At 43.8% G+C, this 26,674-nt stretch overlaps 1 protein-coding gene across 1 annotated transcript in view; it reads right to left on the minus strand.

The window, feature by feature from the left end:
- The window catches only part of SNX31 (sorting nexin 31), a 66,273-nt gene extending 39,948 nt beyond the window's left edge, over window positions 1–26,325 (minus strand). Inside the window, exons 1-4 of the mRNA XM_061171992.1 lie at window positions 26,260–26,325; window positions 26,075–26,149; window positions 12,306–12,420; window positions 9,224–9,288 (exon numbers count right to left, since the gene is read on the minus strand). Coding sequence (XP_061027975.1) covers window positions 9,224–9,288; window positions 12,306–12,420; window positions 26,075–26,149; window positions 26,260–26,325 — 321 coding nt within the window. The remainder of the gene's footprint in view (window positions 1–9,223; window positions 9,289–12,305; window positions 12,421–26,074; window positions 26,150–26,259) is intronic.
- Between the last annotated feature and the right edge of the window lie 349 nt (window positions 26,326–26,674).

The following is a 26,674-nucleotide window of genomic DNA, read 5'->3' on the forward strand; positions in this document are numbered from 1 at the left end:
TCCCCAGAGCAACTGTTGCAAACAGTCCCTTTCTAGGTATACCTTTGCCTAGGTCTTAGGTTCTTAAAGGTATCTGGCCTCACAAACATTTCTTACCTCCGAGGAAAAACACTCTTGAAATGAACGGAAAGATGTCATTGCCTTTGGGTATGACTTAAGGAAAAGCTACCATTAATTTGTTACTTCAGTGCAACTCCCAACTCAAACTATATTGCATGCCAATAGATATCTAAATTATATAAACAGCTAAAATGATAGAAACGCATATCCATATTAGATTCTTCTGCAAAAGAAAAGTGAGGAAGCAGATTGCATTGGTAGAGTGGGTCAGATTATAGATGGCCCTGAAATCAGACACTTGAGGATTTTATTTAAAAAGGCAAAAGGGGGCCATGGTGGTTCTGGATCAGGCACATGGAAGGATGTAAATGGAGTCATGGAAAGATTTGTCTGGCACTGTGGTGAAAATGAGCTAGAGGAGGGACTGGAGGACATGGGAGACTTGAGCGAAGTTGGAGACAGTCATCCGTGTGCGAGGTACCGAGGGACAGGGCTCGACCGTGTGCTTAAGAAACGCATGATCCACAGAGCAGACTGCTTGGTTCCAAGCCTAAGTCTACCCTCACTGCATGTGACCCTGTGTAAACCTTGACAGGTGACTTCCCTTCTGTGTACTCCATTCCTTCAGCTCTAAAAGTAAGGATGGCAAGAGTGGGATGCCATTCATTGCAGACACTCAGATGACAGCTTTATTGTTTCATTATTGTTAGCAGTAGGAATGATGAGGTCGTTATGTATCTTTGATTTGACTTAGTGGCAACAGATAAGAAATAAAAGAGTCAAGAAAAGATTCAGGGGTGGCACTTCCCTGGTGGTCCAGTGGTTAAGACTCCGCGCTCCCAGTGCAGGGAGCCCGGGTTAGATCCCTGGTCAGGGAACTAGATCCCACATGCCGCAACTAAAGATCCCGCGTGCCACAACTAAAGATCCCGCGTGCTTCAACTAAGACCCGCGCAGCCAAATAAATAAATTTTTTGAAAAGAAAAGATTCAGAGAGATGTTTTCAACACTCATATCCAATCAAGTTCTGAGTCCTGTATATTCACATCTTAAAGTATCTCTTCAATCCATCTACTTCTCTTCATCTTCACCACCAGCACTCTAGTCCCAACTGATATGTCCTCCCCCCTAGACTCCTGCAATGGCCTCCTTATAGGTCACCTTGTTTCCATTCTTGCCCCACTCCCCCGCTCCCCACAAGGCACTCTCCACAGTCAGAGAAATATTTTTTTAAATGCAAACCTGAAAATGTACCTCTCGTGCTCCAAACTCTCTAATGTCCTTACATCATTCATGGGACACTAAAAAGAAAAACACTATTTTTCTCTACGCCACTCACATCAACATTTTTGACACTAATTACGTGTTAGCACAGACCACACGGATTAAGGACCGAGTCCCACAAGTCTGCCCCTCCCTCACTTCAGAAGCCAACTACAAGTCCAGGCCTCCCATACTTCTGATCAACTCGCTATAAATCTGGGATTCCCAGCACTCCTCACTTGAGTTTGATAATTTTCTAGAATAGCTCATAGAACTCAGGAAAGCTCTTTACTTACTATAACCCATTTATTATAAAGGATACAACTCAGGAAGAGCCAAATGGAAAAGAAGCATAGAGCAAGGGATGTGGGTGCACCACCCTCCCAGCTCCTCTACATGTTCACCCACCCAGAAGCTCTCTGAACACCATAGTTCAGGGATTTTTATGGAGGTTTCATCATGTAGGCATGATCAATGATCAGCTTAATCTCCAGCCCCTCTCCCAAACCGGGAAGCCAGGGGGTGAGGCTGAAAGTTCCAATCTTCCAATCATGCCTTGGTCTTTCGGGTGACCAGCCCCCATCCTGAAGCTCTGTAGGGGCCCCCAGCCATCAATTATCTCATCAGCATGCAAAAAGACACCCTTAGCACTCCAGAGGTTTCAGGGGCCTTAGGAACTCTGTCAGATGCTCCTATCATCCCCATCACTCAGGAAACTGCAAGGGTTTTTGGAGCTCTGTGTCAGGAACTGGGTTCAGAGACCAAATATCTATTTCTTTTTTTTTTTTTTAAGTGTTCCATAATTTATTTCTTTTCTCAAGTGCACATAAAATGAGAAGTTAATATTTAACATATTTAGGATCTTATATTTTAGTTTCCTCTGACTCAGTTTACAAATGGACATGAAGATAATCAGCATCGTAAAAATGTTAGCATTGATGTCAACATCACCAGTGATAAGTCATCTTGAGAGTACATACCCTTGATATGATGTGATGGGAATGGCACTTTACCTTTGTGATCTTCCTCACCAAAAACTCTGAAAAACTTCAGAGTCTAAATATCTATTTCTTATTCTGTCTCGGAGACCCAACCCTTTGCCATTGGTCAGGATGAGGCAAGTCAGTTGGCAGCTGCCCTTCACTCTCCTTCCTCCTTCTCTCTAGCAATCACCCTACAGGTTGCCTCAGCCAGTGGAGCTCTGACCCCATCCGAGAGAGGGAAAGGAGGGTGCTCTCCTTCAGGTGGGGCTGCCAATCCTGAAGCAGAGGCCATGGCATGAAGACACTCTGTGAGAATGAAATCAACACAGAGGAAAGCAGAGCTCGGGGTAGGGAGTGGAAAGAGTGTGCCAGCCAAGCTTCCCCAGCTTTTCAGTTAAATGAATACATTTCCCTTTTATGGTTGTCCCTTGTGATTGAAAAAGGCCTGACTAATATGGAAATAGTTGAACTCCACCTTACCTATGCTAAGTATTCATTTCTTGCATGCTCTATTTTTTTTTTAATAAATAAATAAATTTATTTATTTATTTATCTTGGGCTGTGTCGGGTTTTTGCTACTGCGTGCGGGCTTCTCATTGCGGTGGCTTCTCTTGTTGTGGAGCACAGGCTCTAGGCGCGTGGGCTTCAGTAGTTGCAGCACGCGGGCTTCAGTAGGTGTGGCTTGTGGGCTCTAGAGCGCAAGCTCAGTAGTTGTGGTGCACGGGCATGTGGGATCTTCCCGGACCAGGGATCGAACCCGTGTCCCCTGCATTGGCAGGTGGATTCTTAACTACTGCACCACCAGGGAAGCCCTGTGCTCTTGGGTTTTTTATACGTAATTTGTTTAAAGCTGGGTCAGATGGCTGCTTAGATGATAAACTCCTTCAGAGCAGGGATTAGGCAGTACATTTATTTTGAAGGGTGCCCTGTGCAAACAGATATTTGAATAATCTTGGTGCCATATTTCTCAAAATAATCCAAGTGAGAGGATCAAAGGAACTATGATAGTGGCATCTAAAATGGCACATTTAAAGTTGATTATTTATGCACATAACCTCCGTCTTTATCCCACCATTCCATATTTACGTGACCTCGATTTGAGAAGAGAATGTTAAGATTAAAGTCTCCAGTGTTCTGTTTGACACAGCGACGCTGGTTTCAGTTGGGCAACCTCCTCTCCGGGGGTAACCTCCACATCAAAGGAGGTACGAAGTTTAAGCGCCACCCAACTCTTTGCCATTGGTTAAAAGGAGACGCGTTGGTTGGCAACCGGCACTCAACTGCCCGCCTCTCCAGCTTGTCCTCTTGGTTGCCTCAGCTAGCGGAGTTCTGACTCTCCCTCTGCTTCAAGCTTCCCCACTTTCCCCAAGACTCCAACCATATTTACCTCCTCCCTCATCCCCACCAGGAGACCTCATCTCTTATAAGTCACAGAGGAAACATCAAGACGGGACTCAGTCTACTTCAACTCACAAACCTCAGACCTGCCTGTAGCCTCACCCAGTCTTTCTCTCTGTCTCACATTCAGTTCAAGAGGAATCCTTCCTCCACCCAATCCCAGTTCGTGTTCAACCCTCCTTCCTCAAGGACTGGGTCCCATTGATTATCAAGGCCAATCCCATCTCCTTCTCTACTGGCTACTCCCCACCAGCAGGCAGATTGACTCAAATCTCTCTCAAACATCAGAAAGACAGAGACTCTGGGTGGATCACCTCCAAGAAAAGGATCTGACTGGTTTGACCGTGGGAGAAGTTCTGCTTTCAGCACTGCTAGGGGTATGGATAGAGTCATATGTTTAAAAACAACTAAGCATTTTTTTTTCTTTTAAATGATGCCATTTTTAACTCCCCCCAAAAAAACCCACAAAAGTTGTTCAAGAAAGTAAAGGTAATCATAAACATTATTTGTTCAGTAGTAAGAAATATTTATGTATTATAATGATCAAAATATTGACTAAGGATTTAATTTTTTTTAATTGTAATATAACAAAATTGGGGAGAAGAGGGGAATGAAAGAAGGTGATACAAGAAAGCTGAATCCTTGTCCCCCATAACAGGCAGTCAGTGGATAATGTCTTCAAATTGAAGAACAGGGGAAAGAGATGTATATCATTAACCTCTAGATATTTAAATATCTAAAGAAAAAGCTAAAAGATTTGAAAGCCATTGCCTCTGGAAAGCAGGAGATGGTTATAGTATAATCCTTTCTAGCACTATTTTACTTTTAAATCCTTTTTAGCACTATTTTACTTTTAAAACTATCAGCACATTTTGCTTTGATTAAAAAAATAAACATTTTTAGAACAATATGGTAAAGAGGAGAAATAAACCATTGAAAAACCTTTGTATTATGAGATAAAAGCAAGTGAACAACAGATAAAACATTTGGAGTGGTGATCAAGGAGGAATTTGGCTCTATTTGTGATATTTGAATTTTACTTTACATATATAATTTATAAAATGTAAAAGCCATACAAAAACGCAATTAGAGGAAAGAAACCAAAGTGGTGGGTTCGGATTGTAGAAAAACAAAACTTAACTCATCTTGATCTAGGGCAGATCAGGAATTAAAACACACAATTCACAGTAGTAAATGGAATGCATTTATCTTTAAGAAACCTCGAAATCCTCCAATACCATGGGCTGCCTTAACACATTTTGAAACATGTGCTAATTCTTTTCAAATCGAATGTAACACCCTGAGAAATTGTTTAATCTATCAAAGAAGCTCCATCAGTATGCTTTATTGATATCCTGCTCTGAGGCAGAAGAATGTCTGGTAGCCACAGTGCTTACCCTGAGTTTTATTATCCAAGAAAATCCATATTTGGACTCGCCAACCTCTAAATTTCCATCACACTTAATAATCGTCCCTAATCATTTCACTCCAAGGGACACGGAAAACATTCTTAAGAGGAAATGGGGAAACAGTCATTTCCTAGAGTGCCCAGAGCTATGGTGGGCAACACTTCCCAGATACATAAATTGCCCCTAACTTCCCAAGTATACAAAAGCCATTCCAAATACCTTCTTAGTCTCCTTTTTCTCAAACATGTTGTTCACACTTTAGATTAAGAACCAGGAACATAAAAAGTCTTTAGTCTAAAGACTTTGGTTTTGCCTTTTCAAAAGTCCCTTCATCTCAGAGGCAATTGCAGGGCAAAAACACAGAGCATGGTAAGTCGGGGCGCGGGGGGGTGGGTGGAGGCTAGACACACACAACAAGGGGTACTTGGCGGGGGGCGGGGCTGGGGGGCTGCCACCACTCTAGAAATATCTCATGGCATCAGTGGATCCAGGCTCGCTGGGCTTCCACTTATGAAGATGTGGGTCCTTGGACAAATTACTTAACCTGAAAAAGAGCTACTAACAGCACCGTCCTCAACAAGTTGTGAGGGATAAATGAGATACCACACAGAAAGCACTGGGTCTGGCCCAGACTGAATGCCCTGTAGAGGCAACCCCCTCTGATGACTGCAGCTTGCCTTTGGCCATCCTTGATAGAGGCTCCTCGGAAGGCTCCTACGCAGTCACATGTATTCACGTTTCTCACACGGCGTGTCCTTGCCCAGAGACAGGAAGATGTGCTTGTACTTGCTGTGCCCTGGAGAGCCACGCCCGTGAGCGTGTGATTATTTGGCAATAACCACTGGGAAACTGCAGGCCAGGCACTTATCAAAGGCAGTGAAAATATTTAGGTGGGGTCTGTATAATACTGAGGTGGGGAAACTTCCCAATCCCTGCTCCCTGGGCTCCTTTAATGGTCTGGCAGACCCACACCTCACCATCTTTGAAGAAGTTGAAAATGGTCCCAAGCCTGGACAACTGGGTTTTCAGAGGGGCTGTCTCTGGTGAAAATTGGGTCTGGTCAGGGAGGAAGGAAGCAGAGGTACAAAGATGCAGCAGGCAGGACTCAAGCCACATAGAAGCTGTGTTAAAGCAGTTCATCAGGAGGCACTAGGCAGGTCTGGGAGCACAACTCTGGGCCCGTTTGACACCACCTAGTGTCTGGGGAGAGATGTGCAGGCGCCATCTTTGCCGGAAGCAATCTCTCGGCAGGCTGGGAAGAGGAAAAAGGACTGGCGTTGGTAATAGCAGGAGGACCTCGTAGGTGTTATAACATTGGCCAGATTACATTTAAGTGCCTTAAGAGCACTGGCTCACTTAATCCTCCCAACAACACTAAGAGAGGAGCCATTCTCCCCATTTTAGAGATGGGGAGACTGAGATACAAAGAGACTAGGTAAACACAAATCCAAAGTAGGGCAGCCAAAATTTGAACCTTGGCCATTTCACTTTGAGCCTGCACTCCTAACCACTAAGCCAGTTCTGAGGCTGATTAGTCAGCAGGATGGTTGAAGATGTGATCTTGATAAGAGAAACTGTGGTTTGGGTTTCACTGCAGACATGACGCTCTGGCCTGGGGCAAAGTGTTAGTGAGAAAGTCCTCAGAAACGGAGAGGCAAGATCCAGAAGTACGGCAGACAGGTTCCACCAGCTCAGCTCCAGCAACTCCCAACACCATGGGTCAGCCATCAGCTGGCTCACTGAATGCACCCCTTTCAAAGTTGACGGATCACCTGGGAAGAACCAGAGGCAAAAATCCCGCAAGAAAGGAGGAAAGAAACGTGACCAACTAAGGGTGAAAGATATACCCCCCCAAAACTGATGCCACCAAGGAGATGAAAACAGTGGCTGTGTTAATCAAAATAAGGCTTCTCTGAACTCAGACCTCAAAGAACAGATCAAGGTCTCAAAAAAGAGGTAAGCGAATAGATGTGAAGGGAAGCTGGCCAAGTTCACGGAAGCAACAGAAGCGAAAAATAAAGCCATTGCAAAAGTGAAAATCTCATCAGAAGAAGCAGGAAGAGACGCTGCAAAATACAGCGGGGCAAAAGGTTTCTGTGCAGAGTTATACAGATAAAAAAATACTGAGAGCACTAAAATCAAATAAAACAGATGTAGAGAACAAATGTATGGACACCAAGTGGGGAAAGGTGGGGTGGGATGGATTGGGAGATTGGGATTGACATATATACGCTAATATGTATAAAATAGATAACTAATGAGGACCCGCTGTATAGCACAGGGAACTCTACTTCAATTCGCTGTACAGTAGAAACTAACAGAACATTGTAAAACAACTATACCCCAATAAAAAAGAAAGAAAGAAAGAAAGGAGGAAAGAAAAACACATTAAAAAAAAAAACACAAAACTCCTTTAAATTATCAGGAAAAAAAGACGCTCAAAACAAAGCTCCAAAACACTGCCACCCTCTGAATGATTTTTAGAAAGCATTGAAAGCAAAAACCATAATGCACACAAAGATGACAGAACCACGGCTGACGGTACCTCCATGCATTCACATAGAATGATTTGCAAGATGTAAACTTTGAAAAACAAGGTTCAGAAAGTGGGTAGAGTGTGTGCTTATCTGTAAAGCAAAAAAGGATATGCATACATACGAATGCTTGCATGTGCATGGAAATGTGTAGAAGGGACATACATTAAACTGTAAACAACAGTTGTCTCTGAGGGGGGGCGCTAGAGATCTGCGGTAGGAGCGAGGTTACTTTCATCATAGACCCTTTTGTGCTGTTGGAATGTTACCACCAGCAGCATCTCAAAAACAACCTTTTCAAAGAAAAAAAAAGTATATACATATACATATATATATATACACATACCATTAAGTGTATGTGAAAGTACGAGCAATTATACAATGTGAGGGGAGGCTCTAGGGGCATTTCTCAGTTGGCTGGACCAGTAAGTTTGTCAACACACTTGAACAACTGAGTAAATGCAAATTTGCTCCCAGTTTTTACACGTCTGATCAAGGTATCATTCCTCCCTGACCTAAGGAGCCAGTTCAATAATATCACGTCATTGTGCAATTTCAATCCTTTTGAAGCTCTTCCATTCAGTCAAGAATGTACATGCAGGGCTTCCCCGGTGGCGCAGTGGTTAAGAATCCGCCTGCCAATGCAGGGGACACGGGTTCGAGCCCTGGTCCGGAGAGATCCCACATGCCGTGGAGCAACTAAGCCCGTGCGCCGCAACTACTGAGCCTGCGCTCTAGAGCCCGTGAGCCACAACTACTGAAGCCCGCGTGCCACAACTACTGAGCCCGCACGCCTAGAGCCCGTGCTCCGCAACAAGAGAAGCCACCGCAGTGAGAAGCCCGTGCACCACAGTGAAGAGTAGCCCCCGCTCGCCGCAACTAGAGAAAGCCCGCGCGCAGCAACGAAGACCCAACGCAGCCAATAATTAATTAATTAATTAATTAAATCTACATATTAAAAAAAAAGAAAGTACATGCAGGCATAAAAATGTTCCCATGTGTACCACCTGAATGGGTGCTGTGCTAAACAAATGTACTTGGCCAAGTTCCAGCCTCTAGGGGACAAGGGGCCAGTTGTTCTTTAAACCAACAAAGGAAAGGGAGTTGCTGTCTGTCATTCTGTTGAGACTGAATTTTCTCCATGATCCGTTTACGATAAAGTTAGGAGCAGAGAATATACAAGTAATAGCTGGCATGGCTATTACTGCTGTCCTGAGGTCTTCACTGTGGCACACTTGGAAGTCCCAGCTACAAAAGTAGGGTCCCACAATTGTCATGGGGGCCCTTAATGGTAAAAGGTTCTCTTCTCCATGGCCAGTTTTGAGATGCACAATGCTTCAGCTACAGGAAAAAAGGTATCTGCTTAAATAAAATGGGCAAAAGGTCAAGTGACACACTTAATTTTCCATCTAGAATCTAAACTTCCAAAACAACAAAATAGGAACCATTTTCCTATTACTCCAAACGAATGTATTTTATCTGAATCCAGGCTCTGGAGGGCTGATGACCAGGAAAGCACACATGGAGAAATATTCTGCAGTGAAATAATGACCTTAGTCAAGAAAAGCAAGCTTACCAGCTGCACCAGTTTCAAAAAATCAACGAAGACATCACTTCTCAACATGTTTGGGTCCATGGTTACTGAAAAACAGGGACAGCGAGCCAGGTTACCACAGGGCTGGGTTGACTGCTCTGTTAAACTGCTCTGTCCTCCGGGAAGCCCTCCAGGCCTTGCCAGTGCACCGCTGCCTCCTTGAAGGCGATGGAGCCTGTGACTTCTCAAATTCAAGAAAATCTACAAAGCCCGCCTCCTCCAGGCAGCCTCGCAGGCAGCATGAACCCATCACACCAATCCGGCTGACTGTTTCCAGGAATCCTACTTTATTCATGCACACCCATGGCCCAATATCCATCTAGCTGCCCCTACTAGAAGGATGATGAGGTTAATACGAGGTAGCAATAAGACCTAAAAACTTGGACCTAGACTCCCACTTTAGCAAGATGCTTGGTAATTTGAAAATTTTAAATCAACCAAGAAACACTGATTGAGAGGACCTCTTTTCACGATGGGAGCTCTCAAGAGGTTACCAAAAAAAAAAGCAATTATAAGGCTGTCAGATATTTAAAATTTCATTCTTCTATACTTATAAGAGCAATTTCCCCCTTAGCTTTAAGGCTCCAGATACCAATACCCAGCGCTGTGGCCCGAGCAGATGGGCCAAGACTCTCCCCTGAGGACCTCACACTCACACGTGAAGTGCTTCTCAGCGGCTTCCTCACTTCTTATCTTCCTCCCCACAAGTCCTCTCCTGGACCCTGCACTTGAGCTAAACTTATCCAATTTCTAAATCTGTATTAAATGTCTTTCTTTTTGTTGCTGTTTTACTGATTTTGTCAAATAACTTCTACCAGCATTCAAAACTAGCACTGACTGAGGTCATTTGAGGTAGTGCTTTCCAAACGATGCCATGTTTTTCAAAATAAAGTAAGAGAGAGAGAGTGTCTCTGTAACAGGAGAAACTTTTTTTATAAAAGGTATTCCCTCTTTTTTAAAGGGGGAAAAAGCTCTTGTCTTATCTTCTGGAATATGTGTGCCATGTATGCAAACTAATCATTATAATCATTAGCGTGGATCCTTGGGGATGGGGAAAGCTATTGAAAAAGTGTTCATCCAACTAGTATTTACTGTACAACTGTTAAGTACCAGGTACTATGCAAAGCACTTGGTATATTTTAGCTCACTTAATCTTCACAACAAAAGAAGACTACCTGAAGTAAATAGTATCTCCATTTTACAGATAAAGACACTGAAGCTCAGAGAAGGTAAGTGTCTTGCCCCAGGTCACACAGCCAGTGAGGTGCAAACCTGGGGCTTGACTCTAGGTCTGAATAGAGCCTGTGTTCACAGTCACAGCACTATGCTGCACTGTCTCCTTCCTTTACCTTCCAAGAGGAATCACGAAGCATCCTGACTACAGATAAAGGCCAGGCCTGGAGAAGTGACCCTTTAAGCAGTGTGATCATTTGTGAAAAGGCCAGCTGTTAAAAGGAGTATTCCACGAAGATATGAGAACACAAACCAAGAAGGAATGAAAATTCAAAAGATATTACATTTTGAGCTTGAAAGGGTTTATTTAACAGGTCTAAAAGAAGTATAGTCTCTACTACAAAAGATGAATGGAAAATAGATGACTTCTAGAATTTCTATTTACTACGTTTAAAAAAAACATGTGCAGCCCTGAGAAATAATGAGGTAAATCTATAATCTCTCACCTAGAATGACCTGTAAGAGTAATATTTTAAAAGGAATAAAATCAGCATACAGAAGAAAAAGCTTTTTTTCTTTTGTTATGAAGGACATTAGTGGGGTAGTTGGTGAAGTTTGAATAAGGTCTCTATATTAGACAGCATTATTATATCAATGCTAATTGCCTGATTTTGATAACTATACAGTAGTTACAGAAGAGTTGTCCTCAATCTTAGGAAATACACATAGATGTATTTAAGGGTAAACTGGCTTGTATATGCAAAACAAGCATCTCAAAAAATTATATATAATATATATGTATGCACACATTCATAATACAAACAGAGACATGGGAAAGTGAGAGAGAATGATAAAGCAAATGTAAAATGTTAACATTTGGGAAATCTGGGTAAAGAGAATACAGAAAATTTTGCATCAATTTTGCAACTTTTCTGTAAATCAGAAATTCTTTCAGAATAAAAAGTTTCAAAAACTCAGATACAGAAATGTGTATAAGGTAAGTTTCAATTTGTGTTTAACCAACAGGGATGTACCCACACACTAGAATACACAGCATGGTTTCTGAGAAATACACAAGCCACTTGTAATAGTGTTTTCTTCTAGAGGCTTGGGAATCTTAGGTGGAAGGGAATGTACCTTTCATTTTATACTCTTTGGACGGGTTATATTTTTAAAACATTTTATGTCTATACCATTTCCCCCTTTTTAAACCTTTAAATATTTGAATGCCAGTGTTTCTATTTCTCCCCACCCCCTTCTCTTTGTGAGAGCTCAGTCCTGTTTTGTACAATACTTTTCAGGAAACCAGCAATGGGCCAGGACCTCTGTACTGCCAGCCTCACAGGGCCAGAGCAGACCTCCGAGTATCTGTGGTGCCTTAGCATGGCTCCTGGGGAAGACAGAGATGGAATAACCAACTCTGGCACTGCCAGTAAACATCTCCGCTATCTCCTGAGAGCTTTCACATAAGCAGTTCATTTTATCTGTTTGTTCAGTCTTAATCCAGAGATATTTCTTTGACTTCTACAATCAAAGCCAACACAGAGCCCCCAGGGGCAGGGGCTGCGGGGTGATGAATCTAAACAAAGCATTTTTAAACCAAATACAAAGACCACATATTTTATGACTCTATTTATATGAAATATCCAGAGCAGGCGAATTTATAAAGGCATAAATTAGTGTATAAAGACAGGGGCTGGTGGAGGAGAGAAACAGGGATTGACTGATAATAGGCATAAAATTTCTTTTTGGGGTGGTAAAAATGTTCTCAGATTAGATTATGGTGATGGTTGCACAATCCTGTAAATATACTAAAAACCACTGGGTATGTATATAAAATGGGTGACTTTCACATCTCGATAAATCTGTTTTAAAAAATCCAAACACATACCATTTTGCAAATACTGTTCCAACTGGTCCCTTCTCTCATCAGCCATAGATGCGGTCATCGCGAGATAGTACTTTGGTGGAAAGGGTGGCAGGCAATTTCCAAACACCCGCCTTAGCTGAAAGATCCAGAAAACACATGGTTAAGGCAAAGCGCCTGAAATTCAGGGTTGGTGAGATACCAAAGCTTCCTCTTAGGGCAAGTCTCTCTCCAGCACTTTATTCAAAATGAACCCTTCCTGGTGGCCAAAAGGAGGGAAAGGGGATACCTCGATTTTCTTAAGGAACAATTTATTTCTGTATAGTTTTCTAGAACACTATTAGAAATATCATGGACTGACAACTCCAGTCTGAGTGTGGTAGATTTGGGGTACATTTTAGTTTTTCATTTGTTTTTACAAAACTGCCCACCAGTCACATCATACAATATTCCTTTAATTAATTCCCCAATAGTATCTGTGATGTCAATGATGAGAGTTAGGAATTTAATTCCCCCACCATGCCCCCCACCCAATCTGAATATAACAGCAGATGTTTACAGCTGTGCTATCTAATTTGGTAGCCACTGACAATGCAGCTAGTCCGAACTGAGATGGGCTGTAAGAGTAAAATACACTCCAGACTGTGAAGACTTAGTACAGAGAGAAGAGAATGCAAAACATCTCGTTAATAATTTTTTATATTGATTACCTGTTGAAATCATATTTTGGATCTGTTGGATTAAATAAAATATATTCTTAAAATTAATTCCACCTGTTTCTTTTTATGCTTTTTAACATGTTAAAATTTTAACAGAAAATTTTATATTACATGTGTGGCTCACGTTATATTTCTAGTGGACAGCGCTGGTTTCTAGAATTCCTATAATGCTGACATATGATCCCGATAGAAACTCAGCCAGGCCTCTTCCTCCTCCCCACCCACATATGACCCAAGACCATGGCAGAAATTATTTTTATGCAAGCTCATAGTGGATGCATCAAAAATAATTTTTAAATTAAGATAACCAAAAGTGCATCTTCCTTCATTCTGGCCTTACACCTACAGTGACAGCTTGAAGATAAGATACCTCATCATCCTCTTTAAAATAGGAGAAAGGAAACCAGTAAGAAACCCACTGAGATTTTAACATGGTACCTCCGGAGCAGGAAGGCTCAGTGGCTTAAAGAAAATGAAAGCAGATCTAAGAGAAATGAGACCGCAAACAAATAAGAACTTTCATTCCATGACCTCTATCAAAAATACAGTGTGTGTTTGGGAAATATTTACCTTGCATAGGCCTTAACTTCAAAATACATCCAGAATCTGACCACATTTCTCCACCCCCACTGCCATCACCCTGGCCCAAACCACTGTCATCTCTTCCAGTTTATTGCAGTAGCCTTCCAACAGATCTCTCTGCCTCTGCCCTTGCTCTCCTTCTGTCTATTCCTAATACAGAATCTGAGGTTATAACTTAAAAATGTAAGTCAGATCATTCCTCTGCCCTGTGCAAAATCCTTCATGGCATCCCATCTCACTCAAGTACAAGGCAAGATCCTTAGAGTGGCCCAGAACTGTACCATCCGATAAGATGTCCATTAACTGCCTGTGACTACTTAAATTAAAATAAAATAAAATTTAAAATTCAGTTCCTCAGTCATACAAGCCACATTTTAAATACTCAATAGCCACTGGAAATGTGGCAAGTTGCTATTGAATTGGACACAAAAGATATAGAGCATTTCCACCAGCACATAAAGTTCTATTGGACAGTGTTGATCTAACACCTAGAAATGTTATTAACTGCCTACCTGTAGGGAAGATACAGCTCCCTGATTTGCTTTGTTTGGTCTGCTAGGTTGTTTGTTTCACTACTAAAGAATTTTCATTTGATGCCAACATTTATTTTTGCAATTAAAAAAAATTTTAAAGTTATGTCCTGGAGAGAATACAAAATGGTACAGCCACTTTGGAAGATAGTTTGGCAATTTCTTACAAAGTAAACATAGTTTTACCACATGGTGCAGCATCCCACTCCTAGTTTTTTACCTAACAGATATGAAAACTATGTCCACAAAAACCAGCATACAAATGGTGCTTTATTCATAACCACCAAACGCTGAAAGCAACCAAGATGTCCTTCAGTATGTGAATGGATAAACAAACTCTGGCGTATCCCTACAATGGAATATTACCCAGCAATAAAAAGAAATGAGTTGTCAAGCCATAAAAAAGACATGGAGGAATCTTAAATACATATTGATAAATAAAAAGCCAGTCTGAAAAAGCTACATACTATATGACTTCAATTATATGATATTCTGGAAAAAAGCAAAATTATAGAGAGAGTGAAAACATCAATGATCACCAGGAGCTTGGGATGGGGGTATTGAATTGGTGAAGCACATGGAATTTTTTAGGGCAGTGAAACTAGTCTGTATGATACTGTCATTGTGGATACATGAGGCTATGCATTTGTCAAACCTACTGAACTTTACAATACAACCTTAATGTGTCCAAATATTTTTAAAAATCATTTAGGAAGTGGGGAAAAACCCAGGATGGAATGCAGAATGTGAGAAAACAATTTAACTATATTACAAATATACGAAACAACTGCAATGAAGGGGGTGAGGGAAAAGGTGCTGACCTAAGTCACTTTGCAAATGAGTGGAGTCTGTAACAGTAAAGGCAAAAGAAGCTGTACAGAAGCACTGTGCTTTAGCTGATAAAGTTGTTTCCTACACAGGTACAGGTTAACAATTCTAATACCACTATATGTGTGTACAGAATGGAATAATTAAGTAAATGGATGGCAGATGGTGGGAGTCAGGTTTCTCACTGTTGGAATGAGAGTTTTCAGGTAAGTAAAGGGAATAGGCTAGAGTAAGCCATGTGGTAATGGATTAATGTCAGAGATATTGGTATGAACTCATGTTTAACTTAATATACATACAGATGGTTACACATAGAAGTATTTACAGACATGCATATATACACATATATTTTCTTGCTGTGTCAGCTGAGAGGGCCTAGAAGCAATGACACTGCAGTAGCAGGGAACACATCTGGTGCCCAGATCTTGGTTTCTAATATCATTCTCCAATAAAAGCAAGTAGGGCTCCAGGGAGAAATGGTTGACTCTAGGACCGAGGCAGGAAATATACAAGGTGAGTCTGGGGCATCTTGTAGCACCAGCAAATAAGAAAGTGTGCAAAACAAACAAAAGTCAACAATAGGGGTATGTCAAAGAAACATAGGAGCAAACTGAAAGAGCTCCCATAGGACAAGCTGGAACAATTTGAACAATAAAATAAAGTCTTACTGAAGTATAACCTAAAGTATAAAGTAAATATCTAGGAGTCTACATAGATATAAATTATTGAATAGGTGGGGAGTAACCATGCCGAGTCTGACCCGGTTGCTGGACTGTCGCCGCTCCGCTCCACTCAAAGGATCCGATGGCGGCGCCTGTGCTGACGGACCCACCTCAGGGCAGTGTGACCTTTGAGGATGTGGCCGTGTACTTCTCCTGGGAGGAATGGTGTCTTCTTGATGAGGTTCAGATACACCTGTACCTTGATGTCGATGGTGGAGAACTTTGCACTTGTATGCATGCTGGGTAAGGCCCTCACACCCACCCCTATCCTCTGAGCTAGGTTCTGCCTTTCTCCTTTTCCCTAGAGGCTGCTGTGTCATTCTCACATCTGGACCATGGATACTGCTTTCTTCTTCAACTGCTTGGTCATGTGCTGTGGTTACTATGGCTAGCCAGAGTGCATCCCTACTCCTTAGTGCCCTAACACCAGTAGCCCCAAAGTTGCAGCTAAGCATTCAGGCTTGCAGTGTCCTAGTTCCCTGACCAGGGATTGAACCCAGGCTAAAGCAGTGAAAGCTCCGAGTCCTCACCACTGGATTGCCAGGGAATTCCCGCAGGTTCTTTTCCTGGAGTTGAGGATGAAGAGACACCTTCTGAACAGAGCGTATCTGCAGAAGGAGTGTCACAGATGAGGACCCCCAGCGCAGGTTTGTCTCCTGAGAAGACCCAGCCCTGTAAGATGTGCACCCCAGTCTTGAGAGACATTTTGCACTTGGCTGAGGAGCAAGGAACAAATAGGGGGCAGAAAGCATACACATGTGGGGCATGTGGGAAACAATTCTATTTCACTGCAAACCTTCAAGAGCACCAGAAGCCGCATATTAGAGAGAATCCCATATGATATGATATGGGGAGACCCTCATTTTGGAAGAGCTGCACAATCCACACAATAGGGAATCTACCTACCTACATGGAGGTTGGGAACGACTTCGTGGCCAACATGGGACTTCAGCCACAGGCCACTAATACCAGGAAGAAACTGAACAACAGTAAGGAGTGCGAAGCTGTTTTTCACAGTGGAACAGGTCATCACAGCTGGGAAGAAGGCAAGAAATCCTCCAGCCACACAGAAATACTTGTTCAGGATGAGAGAGTCCTTAATAGTAAAGGGTTTTGTGAGTGCAGCAAACGTGGGAAAGCCTGAACCCAAACATGTAACTTTATTCAGCATGAGCCAGTTCACACTGGAGAAAGGCCTTATGAATGCAGCCATTGTGGAAAATATTTTAGCCACAAATCTGGTCTCCTTGGACATCAGAGAGTTAACTGTGGAGGAAGGCTCTATGACTGCAGTGACTGTGGGAAATCCTTTAGCCTAAGGAAGTACCTCAGAGCACATAGGAGAATCCACAGTGGAGAAAAGCCTTATGAATGCAAGGAATGTGCTAAATCTTTCATCCAAAAGTGCATCTTAATTGAACATCAGAGAGGTCATACTAGAGAAAAACCTTATCGATGCACCCAGTGTGGAAAATCTTTTGCCTGCAAATCCAATTTCCTTGCACATCAGAGAGTTCACACTGGAGAAAAGCCTTATGAATGCAGTGAATGTGGGAAATCTTTCGTTGTTAGGAGTAGCCTCTGGTATCATCAGAGTTCACAGTGGAGAAAGGCCTTATGAGTGCAGTGAATGTGGGAAATCTTTTACTGCTAGGTCAGCCCTTCATGATCATCAGAGAGTTCACAGTGGAGAAAGGCCTTATGACTGCAGTGAATGTGGGAAATGTTTTACTGGTAGCTCTAGCCTTCTTCGTCATCAGAGAGTTCACAGTGGAGAAAGGCCTTATGAGTGCAGTAAATGTGGGCAATCTTTTACTACTCGATCCTCTCTCTATGATCATCACAGAGTTCACACTGGAGAAAGGCCTTATGAGTGCACTGAATGCGGGAAAGCCTTTAAGCAAAGACAGCTCCTCTGCATCCATAGGAAAATCCACACTGGAGAAAAGCCTTTTGAGTGCAAGGATTGTGGTAAATCTTTCACCCAAAGGTGCCACTTGATTAAACATCAGAGAGTTCACACTGGAGAAAGGGCCTTATGAATATCGCAAATATGGCTGGCAATGACGCTGGAGGAGTTTCAGGTGGTAAGAGAGTAAGAAGAACCCGTGCAGCTAATGGACCCTTTCTAGAGCGGAAACTGAGGCACAGAGATGATGTGTCATCTGTTTGTGATCTCCCAGAAATGGACAGGGATCTGGGCTTCAATGCCAGGTTGCCTGGTTCAGGATATCAGGAGTCTGGTCACTTCACTCCTCCCCTGCCCCCCACCCAGGTTTGGGGACTGAAAGAACACCTTGTCCATCCTGACACTTCTGCCAGCCGATCCCCACACCAGGAGCCCTGCTCATACCCCAGCCCCATGCTGATGGACAGGATTATCTTTTCTCTGGGAACCAATATTGATGACTTTCCTGTGACTGACTCCATTTATCTACCCAACCAAACCAGTGCTGTGATTCAGTTATTATTATTGCCATTTATGAAAGGAGGGGTGTCCAGCTCAGAGAGGTTGAGGGACTTCCACAAGGGCTCACTACTGCCAGGCCTTTGATGAGAGTGGTTCATCTACACACTGCACCTGTCCACTGGCTTCTCTCCTGCCCCTCCGAGCAGGGCCTCCATTTGCTGTGTCCTGACCATGAACTACCCACACTTGACATCTGCATCTCCACCAGGGTCTCCAGCTTCATTTTCACCAGTGCACATCTTCTGGAAACACCCTCCTGCTTGGGAAGTTCTCCACAGGGACAGCAGCACTAAGCCAGGCACTCTGGACTGGGTCATTGGTGTCACCCCATATTTGACACTGGCTCCACTGCCATATGCAGTGATTCGTTTCCAAGGTCCTGTCCATCTTCTTTATATACCCACCTCAGGTTGTCCCTGTTGCCCTGTTATGTGGTTGACCCACTCACTGTTCTGGGCAGTGTGAGGGACACGTAAGGACTAAGAATGTCCCCTGTGGCCCTATGTGGCCTGGTCCCTGAGGCTCCTCTTCCTAAGCCCTTGATCCATTGCCTCACTGCTCCTCCTACTGCTCCAGAAAAATGTTAACTCACCAAAATGATGATTGTTAATTAGCAAGAACTTGCCCTCCCCCCCTTGGGACCCACACTTGATCAACTTACCTTAAAAGCTAAGACTGAATGCAGGCTGACCCCTCCCATGAAGACTTAAAAACCCGTCTATAAAAAAATTATGATTTTAGGGGCTTCCCTGGTGGCACAATCGTTAAGAATCCACCTGCCAATGCAGGGGACGCGGGTTCGATGCCCGGCCTGGGAAGTTCCCACATGCCGTGGAGCAACTAAGCCCATGTGCCACAACTACTGAGCCTGCACTCTAGAGCCCGTGAGCCACAACTCCTGAAGCCCCCGTGCCTAGAGCCCGTGCTCCGCAACAAGGAGAGGCCACCGCAATGAGAAGCCTACGTATCGCAACGAAGAGTAGCCCCCGCTCGCCGCAACTAGAGAAAGCCCGCGCGCAGCAACAAAGACCCAATGCAGCTATAAATAAATAAATAAATAAATAAATAAATGTATGTATGTATTAAAAAAAAATAAAGTATTGAATAAATAAACAAATCGGAGAGAATAGACAAATTTCCAAATAATGTATGTAGATACTTATCCCACAAGGAGATGGAACATAAATCCTTACTCTTTAAGTGTGGGCTGTGCATGGTGACTTCCTTCCTAAGAGCACACTGTGGAAAAGGAGGGAAAAAAGTAACTTTATATGGAGAAACCTGACAAACACTACCTCAGCCCGGTGACCAAGGGAAACATCGATAGTGTTAAGTCATGTCAATATCAAGTATCCTAGCCATGATTTGATTAGAATGGCACTTGGCTCCTGTGGTTTTCCTCTCAAAACCATAACCCCAGTCTGGTCATGTGAAAAACATTGGACAAACTCCAATAGAGGGACATTCCACAAACTACCTGACCAGTACTCCTCAAAACTGTCAAAATCATTCAAAACAAGGAAAGTCTGAGAAACTGTCACCGTCAAGAGGGGCCTAAAGAGACATGACAATTAAATGTAATGTGGGACCTGGGTGGGATCTTGGAACAGAAATAGGACATTGGGTAAACACTAAAGAAGTCTGAATAAATAACATGGTATCAATACTGGTTCATTAACTGTAACCAAAGTATAATACTCATGGAAAACAACAGGGGAAACTGGGTGCAGGGTAGATGGGAACTCTCTGTACTATCTTTGCAATTTTTTTTAATAAATCTAAGATTGGGCCACAAAAATAATATTTATTAAAAAAAGAAAAACTGATGTTCTGGCTTCTCTTGAAGAATCAGAAGGTCTGGAATCACCAAGTTTACATTCTCTCAGGCTGTTCCCACCACCCACCACTGCCTCTCACCTGATCCATGCCTCTCATTTAAACTACCTGCCTGACCCCAGTAGCCATTTAGTTTGCCATCTTTCCTCTAAATCTAGTAGTATAAAATTTCTTTTAGTAGTATATAGTTTACTTTAGTAGTATAAAGTTTCTTTTAAATTCAAGGAAATTTAGTATACTTTAGTAGTATAAAGTTTCTTTTAAATTCAAGGAAATTTTCCTGTTGTGACAGAGATGGTCCAAAGGCCCCCCAGTTAGAGCACCATCCCAGGCAGGGCTGCTCCAACGACCTGGAATTTATGCACCCCATCTCTGCTAATTCCATTAAGTAGAAGCAGGAATTTGTCTTCTTTGCATGCAATTATTTCTTGATGAACTGAGTGAGTGATCTTTAAAAGGCAATTGTCTTCCTTGGCATGTATTCATAAATGCAGCAGATGCTCCCAAATTGTAGCACAATTGGAATCACAGCAGCCTTGAGCCAGTAGGGCTGCCTGGGTTACCCATCTACAGGGGAGCATCTGGAGGGGGGAGCCCTAAGGCCAAGAGCTGGGGAAAAAGTCAACAAGGATTAAGATCCTAATACCCAACCCAGAGCAAAAACTCTCCCAGCAGGTTTTACAACCTGAGCTGACTTCTCAAGGAATCTTTCCCCTCCTTTCTTGAGCACTGGTCTAAGGGGGGAGATAAACACACAATAAACTGAGCAGTTAAGTCCACCAAAATTCAATCACCCACTCCACAAGTTCTTCAACTCTATCAAAATACAGTCTTTTCCACTGGTCTCAAATAGCACATAGTTTAGCTATTAAAAGCACTCACATACTAAGAATTATCTGGCATTAGAGTTTAGCTCCATCACTCTTTCAAAAACTGTTTCAAGAGATCAAAAGGAAAACACACCTCTTCTGTTCATTTATTATGAGGTGTTTTTGCTTGTTTGTTTGCTTTGAAAGCAAAACATGTTCAGAGAGCATATTTTTTAAATCCCAGCACAATCTCCTGTTCTAATTTCTCCATCGTACAGTTCTGCCTCTTAACATGAAGAGAACTTTACTGGCCAATTGAAAATGTCACCTCCTTCCCCATCCCATGCACTCACAGCCCCCTATTCCTATCCCACAGTGGTGACCTGGGACAAGTGGAATTACGGTCACAAATGCTGTCCTTTTTACAGTCTCTTTTTCTACTGTTGACTCATTCATCCCACCTCTCCAAGGCCCCTGGTAATAAAAATCTCAGATTCTCCAGATAAAGGGCCACAAGCTCAAAGCAATCTGGATTGTGATATCTTGTACCAAAGAACACTAGTCTTGTATATTATCCCATTTCTTCCTCAAAACAGTCCTGTGAGGTAGATGATCATCGCTGCCATTAACATTGTCATCCTCCCACCTTGACAACGAGGGCAATCTCACAACATCCTTCCACCCTGACAACAAGGTTACTTGACAATATGAGTAACCTGAAGCTCAGGCAGCTGAAGTGACTTAAACCAAGATCCTACAGCAGCAGAACTTGGACACAGTCTTTTTACTCTTTTTTCATTCTCCTTGCCCTCTTTTCCTCCCATCCTCCTCCTCCATCAACTCTCTATTGGGCATCTCCTAAAGCAGGATTCTGTGCTGGATACACTATGCCTACAGCCTTCATTCATTCCTTCATTTAAGTATTTGGGTTTTTCAACTAAATAAACAGGGGAAACAAGATCTTCACACACACAAAAGGAACGCGACAAGGTCTAAACATAAAGTGGCACAGGAATCAGAGAAAGGCATCTTGTGCAATCAAGGGGGACTTCCCAGAGGAGGTGAGGCTTAAGGTGAGCCTTGAGAAAGGGCTGGTCCCTAACCCATGGGCCAGAAAGCAGGGGTCTTCCCAGAAGGGGGAAGTGAGCCAGGCAGAGGCAATGGGCTGCTTGATGAGAACAGAGGGTCTGAGTGGGGGAAAGAGGGGAGATCAGGTGAAAGAAGGAAAGAAGCGAGGCTGAGTCAGCACTCAGCAGGGAGGAAGACTGAGCCGGTGCGTAGCCCTCCTCTCCCACTGAAGGATCCTTTGCAAGCTCCCATGGCTGGTCCGCATTGCTATGTCTGGCACTGGCAGGGTGTTTTCAAAGAAGCAAGCATCCTTTCCACAGAGTCTTCCCTCACTTACACAGGATGGCCAAAATGAGCTAGTTAAAGGTTTCTTTTACAGATTTCTTTAAGTCCCCTTGAGGGAGGTGGTACAGACAAGGGCATAGATCAAACTGGTTTTATTCATCTAAAGGCACAGAAAGCAGTCAGGTCAGGCAGTTCACACAGCAGAGAGATGGGCAGCACTCAGTAGCCGAGGAAAGCCACCAGACCTTAAGGGAGCCTCAGTGGGGACAGGGCTGCCAGTGATGACTTCAGAGAATGCAGCTGACCTCTGGGAAACACAACCATCTCTCCTCAGGTCAGTCTTATAGGCATTAGCCTCCACACAGCTTGGCTGAGAGGAGCAGGGGCCACTTCACCTGGGCCAGGTTCTCCTCCTTGATTGCAGAGTTCCCCAATATACAAAACAGAAATCCAATTCATAAATCCAAAAATCACACGTGCTAAAGTCAGAGTCTTCACTTAATTTAACATAGTGCTTGGTGTTTAATAGGTACTTAGTAAATATTCTTAAGTAAATGAGTAAATCAGTTAATTCTATTAAGATGAAATTTCTGTTCTATTATGATGCAGAACTTCCTAAAAAATCAATTGGAAATGAACTTATACTCACCAAACATACACATAACACACACACACACATAAACACAGATGGGGCCTTTATACTGTTTCTCTTTTTTATAGTGCTAAGTATTAAATCAGATTAAGAATTCTGAGCCATTTCACATCTTCCATGGAATAGGAAGAATAAAAACTAGCTGAGAAGTGGCTGGGAGAAGTCACCCAACCCTTCAGTCTCAGACTTAGGGTTGCCAGATAAAATAGACGATGACCAGTTAAGATTACCCCAAATACTGCATGGGACATACTTATACTAAAAAAGTGTTCGTTGTTTACCTGAAATTCACATTTAACTGGGGATCCTGTATTTTTATTTGCTAAATCTAGCAACCTTACTTGGACTCTTCATCTTGCAATACCAACCTTACAGGGGCTTCCTGGGCAGGTGGAATAAAATCCTGTGCCTGGAACTCTAATAACAGAAATCAGATGTTGTCTGGGGCTAGAGGTGGAGGGAGGGGACCAAGGGCAAGGGGACAAGGGAGCATTATGCGTGTGGAAACTGTTCTCTGTCTTGATTATGGTGGTGGTAATTGTATACATTTACCAAAATTCATCACACAATACATAAAATTGGGGAATTTTATTATGTTAGGCCTAACAGGATGGTAGTTTAGGATGCAATTGTTTTTCTGATGCAATTTATTTTGTCAACTTTGATAAGGAACCACAAAATGTAATGGGTTAGAGCAGGGTCTAGAGATCAAATCCTGGCTCCACCACTTACTAGCAGTATGACCTTGGGCAAGTTGTACCTCAGTTTCCTCATCTGTTAAAAGGGGCTAATTATCCTAACTCATAAGACTGTTGTAAAACTTAAACACGACATGACATGGAAAGCTCTTGGCACCAACCTTAGCACAGAGTAACTGATGTTAGTTATTGTTTTAAATTAATAATAATACCAATAGCCACCTCCTAAGATCTAAGTAGTTTCTTTAAAATGAAGTTGTTCCTACAGAAAAGGGAAACAATGACACGTGTAAGGTAGTTAGAAACTGGATAAAGAAATCCCCACTTTAGAATTTTGAAAAACCTGGGACAGATATGAAGTATTCATTAATATCCCTTGTATACTTCACAGAGGGCACTGGGCTGTGGCAATTCCATATGTAAAAGTCCACTGCAGGGACTCCCCTGGTGGTCCAGTGGTAAAGAATCTGCCTTGCAATGCGGGGGACGAGAGTTCGATCCCTGGTTGGGGGACTAAGATCCCACATGCCGCAGGGCAACTAAGCCCGCACGCCACAACTACTGAGCTCGCGTGCCTCAACTAGAGAGCCTGCGTGCTGCAAACTACACAGTCCACGCGCTCTGGAGCCTGCGTGCCACAACTAGAGAGAGAAAACCCGCACACCACAACTAGAGAGAAGCCTGCGCGCCACAACGAAGATCCCACGTGCCGCAACTAAGACCCGACACAGCCAAAAAAATAAAGAAAAACAAAAAAAAAGTCCACTGCAGTGAATAACAGACGGTTTCTTGTTCATGGCTTCCAAAATAGAAGGTCAAAAGAACTGGCTTTATATCTCCACTTCTGGACCTTCTAAGATTGGATAGGTCTGAATTTTCCTGAAAACAAGCATTTTCCTGTGTCTGTTGGTTAATAAGGACCAGATTCAGGAATTCTCCAAGCATCTGAGTCAGTAAATGTTAACTGAGCACGTAAACTATGTGCCACGCTCTGTGAGAAACTGGACCCTAATCTTCATAAGTGCCCTGTGAAGTTGACATCCATAACCAATTACCTGATTATTTCTGAAAGGGAAATTGAAGATCAGAGAAGAGGTGAAGTGTCCAGCCAGGAAGTGGTCAGTCAATCCCACGCCCTCCCTGCTCCTCCTGGCCGTCTCCTGCTTTTACCCCGTGATAGTCACCTCCCTGATCACACCTCACACACAGGAAGACAGATGAGGGCGGGATATGACCCTCAAATTCCTCCTCCAGATGCCTAAATGACCTGTACTTTCTCTTCCTTTCAGATCCGCATCTGCCTTCCTCTGCAGTCCTCCCAACTCCCCAGACATGTTTCGGTCACAAGTAGCCTGTCATCCTTCAGAAGTCTGAATCCATGCCCTTTTTATTCAGCCATTGACAATCATTCCTGAGGACCTACCAGGTCACAGGCACTGTGTTAGGTGCTACCGACTCAAAGACAAGCACAGAAATTAACTAACGACCACATTACACCTGTTTTTGTTGACTCCAAAGAAACTTAGTCATAGCTTGAAAATGGACTTTTCCAATGCACTATGATGTATGAGCAAGAAGGCTCACTGCAATGATGTTTTTAATAGCAGAACAATGGAACTGAGCTATCAACAGAAAATGGTCTTAAAGGAAACGTGATGTATCTACTCACTAGAAACCAGGAGTGTCTGAAAGGACTCTCCCAAAAATGTTAATAGTTGTTGCCTAGGCAAGCATCTTTCTTTCCTTCCTCTCTTCCTTCCTCCCTCCCTCCATCTCTCTCTCTTTCTTCCTTTCTTTCTCTCTCTTTCTCTTTCTTTCTTTCTTTCAACTTTAGGTATGTGCTCTTTATAATCAGTACACAAAATCTTAAAAAAAAAAACCAATAAAACAATGTGCATGAGTGTGTGGGAAGGGTGGAGTTCATTTCAAACTCCTCTAACCCACTTTGAAGACTTGCAACACTTCCTTATTAGGAAAATAAAACCCATTAGGGCAGGCTAATAAATCAGTCTACCTCCCGGAAGAAAAAGCCATCAGGACTTGTGAGAAACTGGAGTGAGAAATGGCCTTCTGACTTGGTAAGTCGCCTGTTTCCTGGGTTTCCAGACCGCCCGTGTTTGAAGCCTATGAATACCCTCGTTTGAAAACAAAAATAAAGACACACCTTTTTCAAGAGGGGGAAATCAAACTCTGGGAGAAAAGAGATTACGCATGTACAAGACTCCTAAGACTACGCCTTGATCTAGACCTGGTTTGCCCATTTTGAACAGGGATATTGTCCTGGGGGAGCAGCTGGCACTGAGATGCAGCCCAGGTGGGGCTGGTGGGGATCACCGGGCTGGAACGGGTTGGGATAATTGCCTGCGCCCTGTTCCCTCATTTCACAGCTATAGGTGATTAGGAGCGATATCATGCACTCGTTGAGTTGTATGCCAAGCAATTCACAATTAATTGTTACCACGACCAGGATTAAGAGCCCGAAGCCCTCAAGAGGTGCAGTGTCCTGCCAGAGTCAAGCACCCAGAGCCCCCTGGGAGCACTTTTCCTCACCTGCCTCAGGTGGGCGGGCTGGTACCCGCCGCGGATACGCTCACCTGTTCGTTCCAGCGATGCAGCTGGCTGTAGCGCACCTTGCAGAACAGGAACCCGTCCAGGTACACGGAGTACAGCTGCAAACAGAGTCATCACGTCCGGATTAGCCGAGCGAGGTGAGCTCCCGCCCCCGCCTTGTCACCGGCCTCCTCCTCCCTGCCCAGTCGGACCCCGACCCACGGCGCACCACGTAGCGGCCCCCCAGCGCGTCGGGCCGCTGCTGGGACACTGGGATGCAGAAATGCATCTTCATGGCTCGGGCGGAGGCCCCGGAGCAGCGCTGGGAACCCGACCCGTGGCAGCGGCGGCGGCGCGGTTAGCGAATCCGGACTCCGCGATCGGCGGGGGAGCCGGACCTGCGGCGGCGGCGGCGCGGTCCTCTGCTCTGAGCCCCGCGGCGGTGGGTGCAGTGGGCTGGCCCCGCGGTCCGGGGCGGGGCCGGGCTCCCGCTGACCCCTCGCCTCTAGTGTCCGCAGGTGGGGCCGGCCTCCTGGTCGCCGCCCCGCTCCGGCTGCGCCACTCGGGTCCCGGGAAGGGAGGGAGGCGGAGCGCGTCCACGGCCAAGGGCCCGGGCCCCGTGCACAGCCCCCAGGCAGGCCTGC

The sequence above is a fragment of the Eubalaena glacialis genome, chromosome 17 (genome assembly GCF_028564815.1).
Source record: "Eubalaena glacialis isolate mEubGla1 chromosome 17, mEubGla1.1.hap2.+ XY, whole genome shotgun sequence".
NCBI lineage: Eukaryota > Metazoa > Chordata > Mammalia > Artiodactyla > Balaenidae > Eubalaena > Eubalaena glacialis.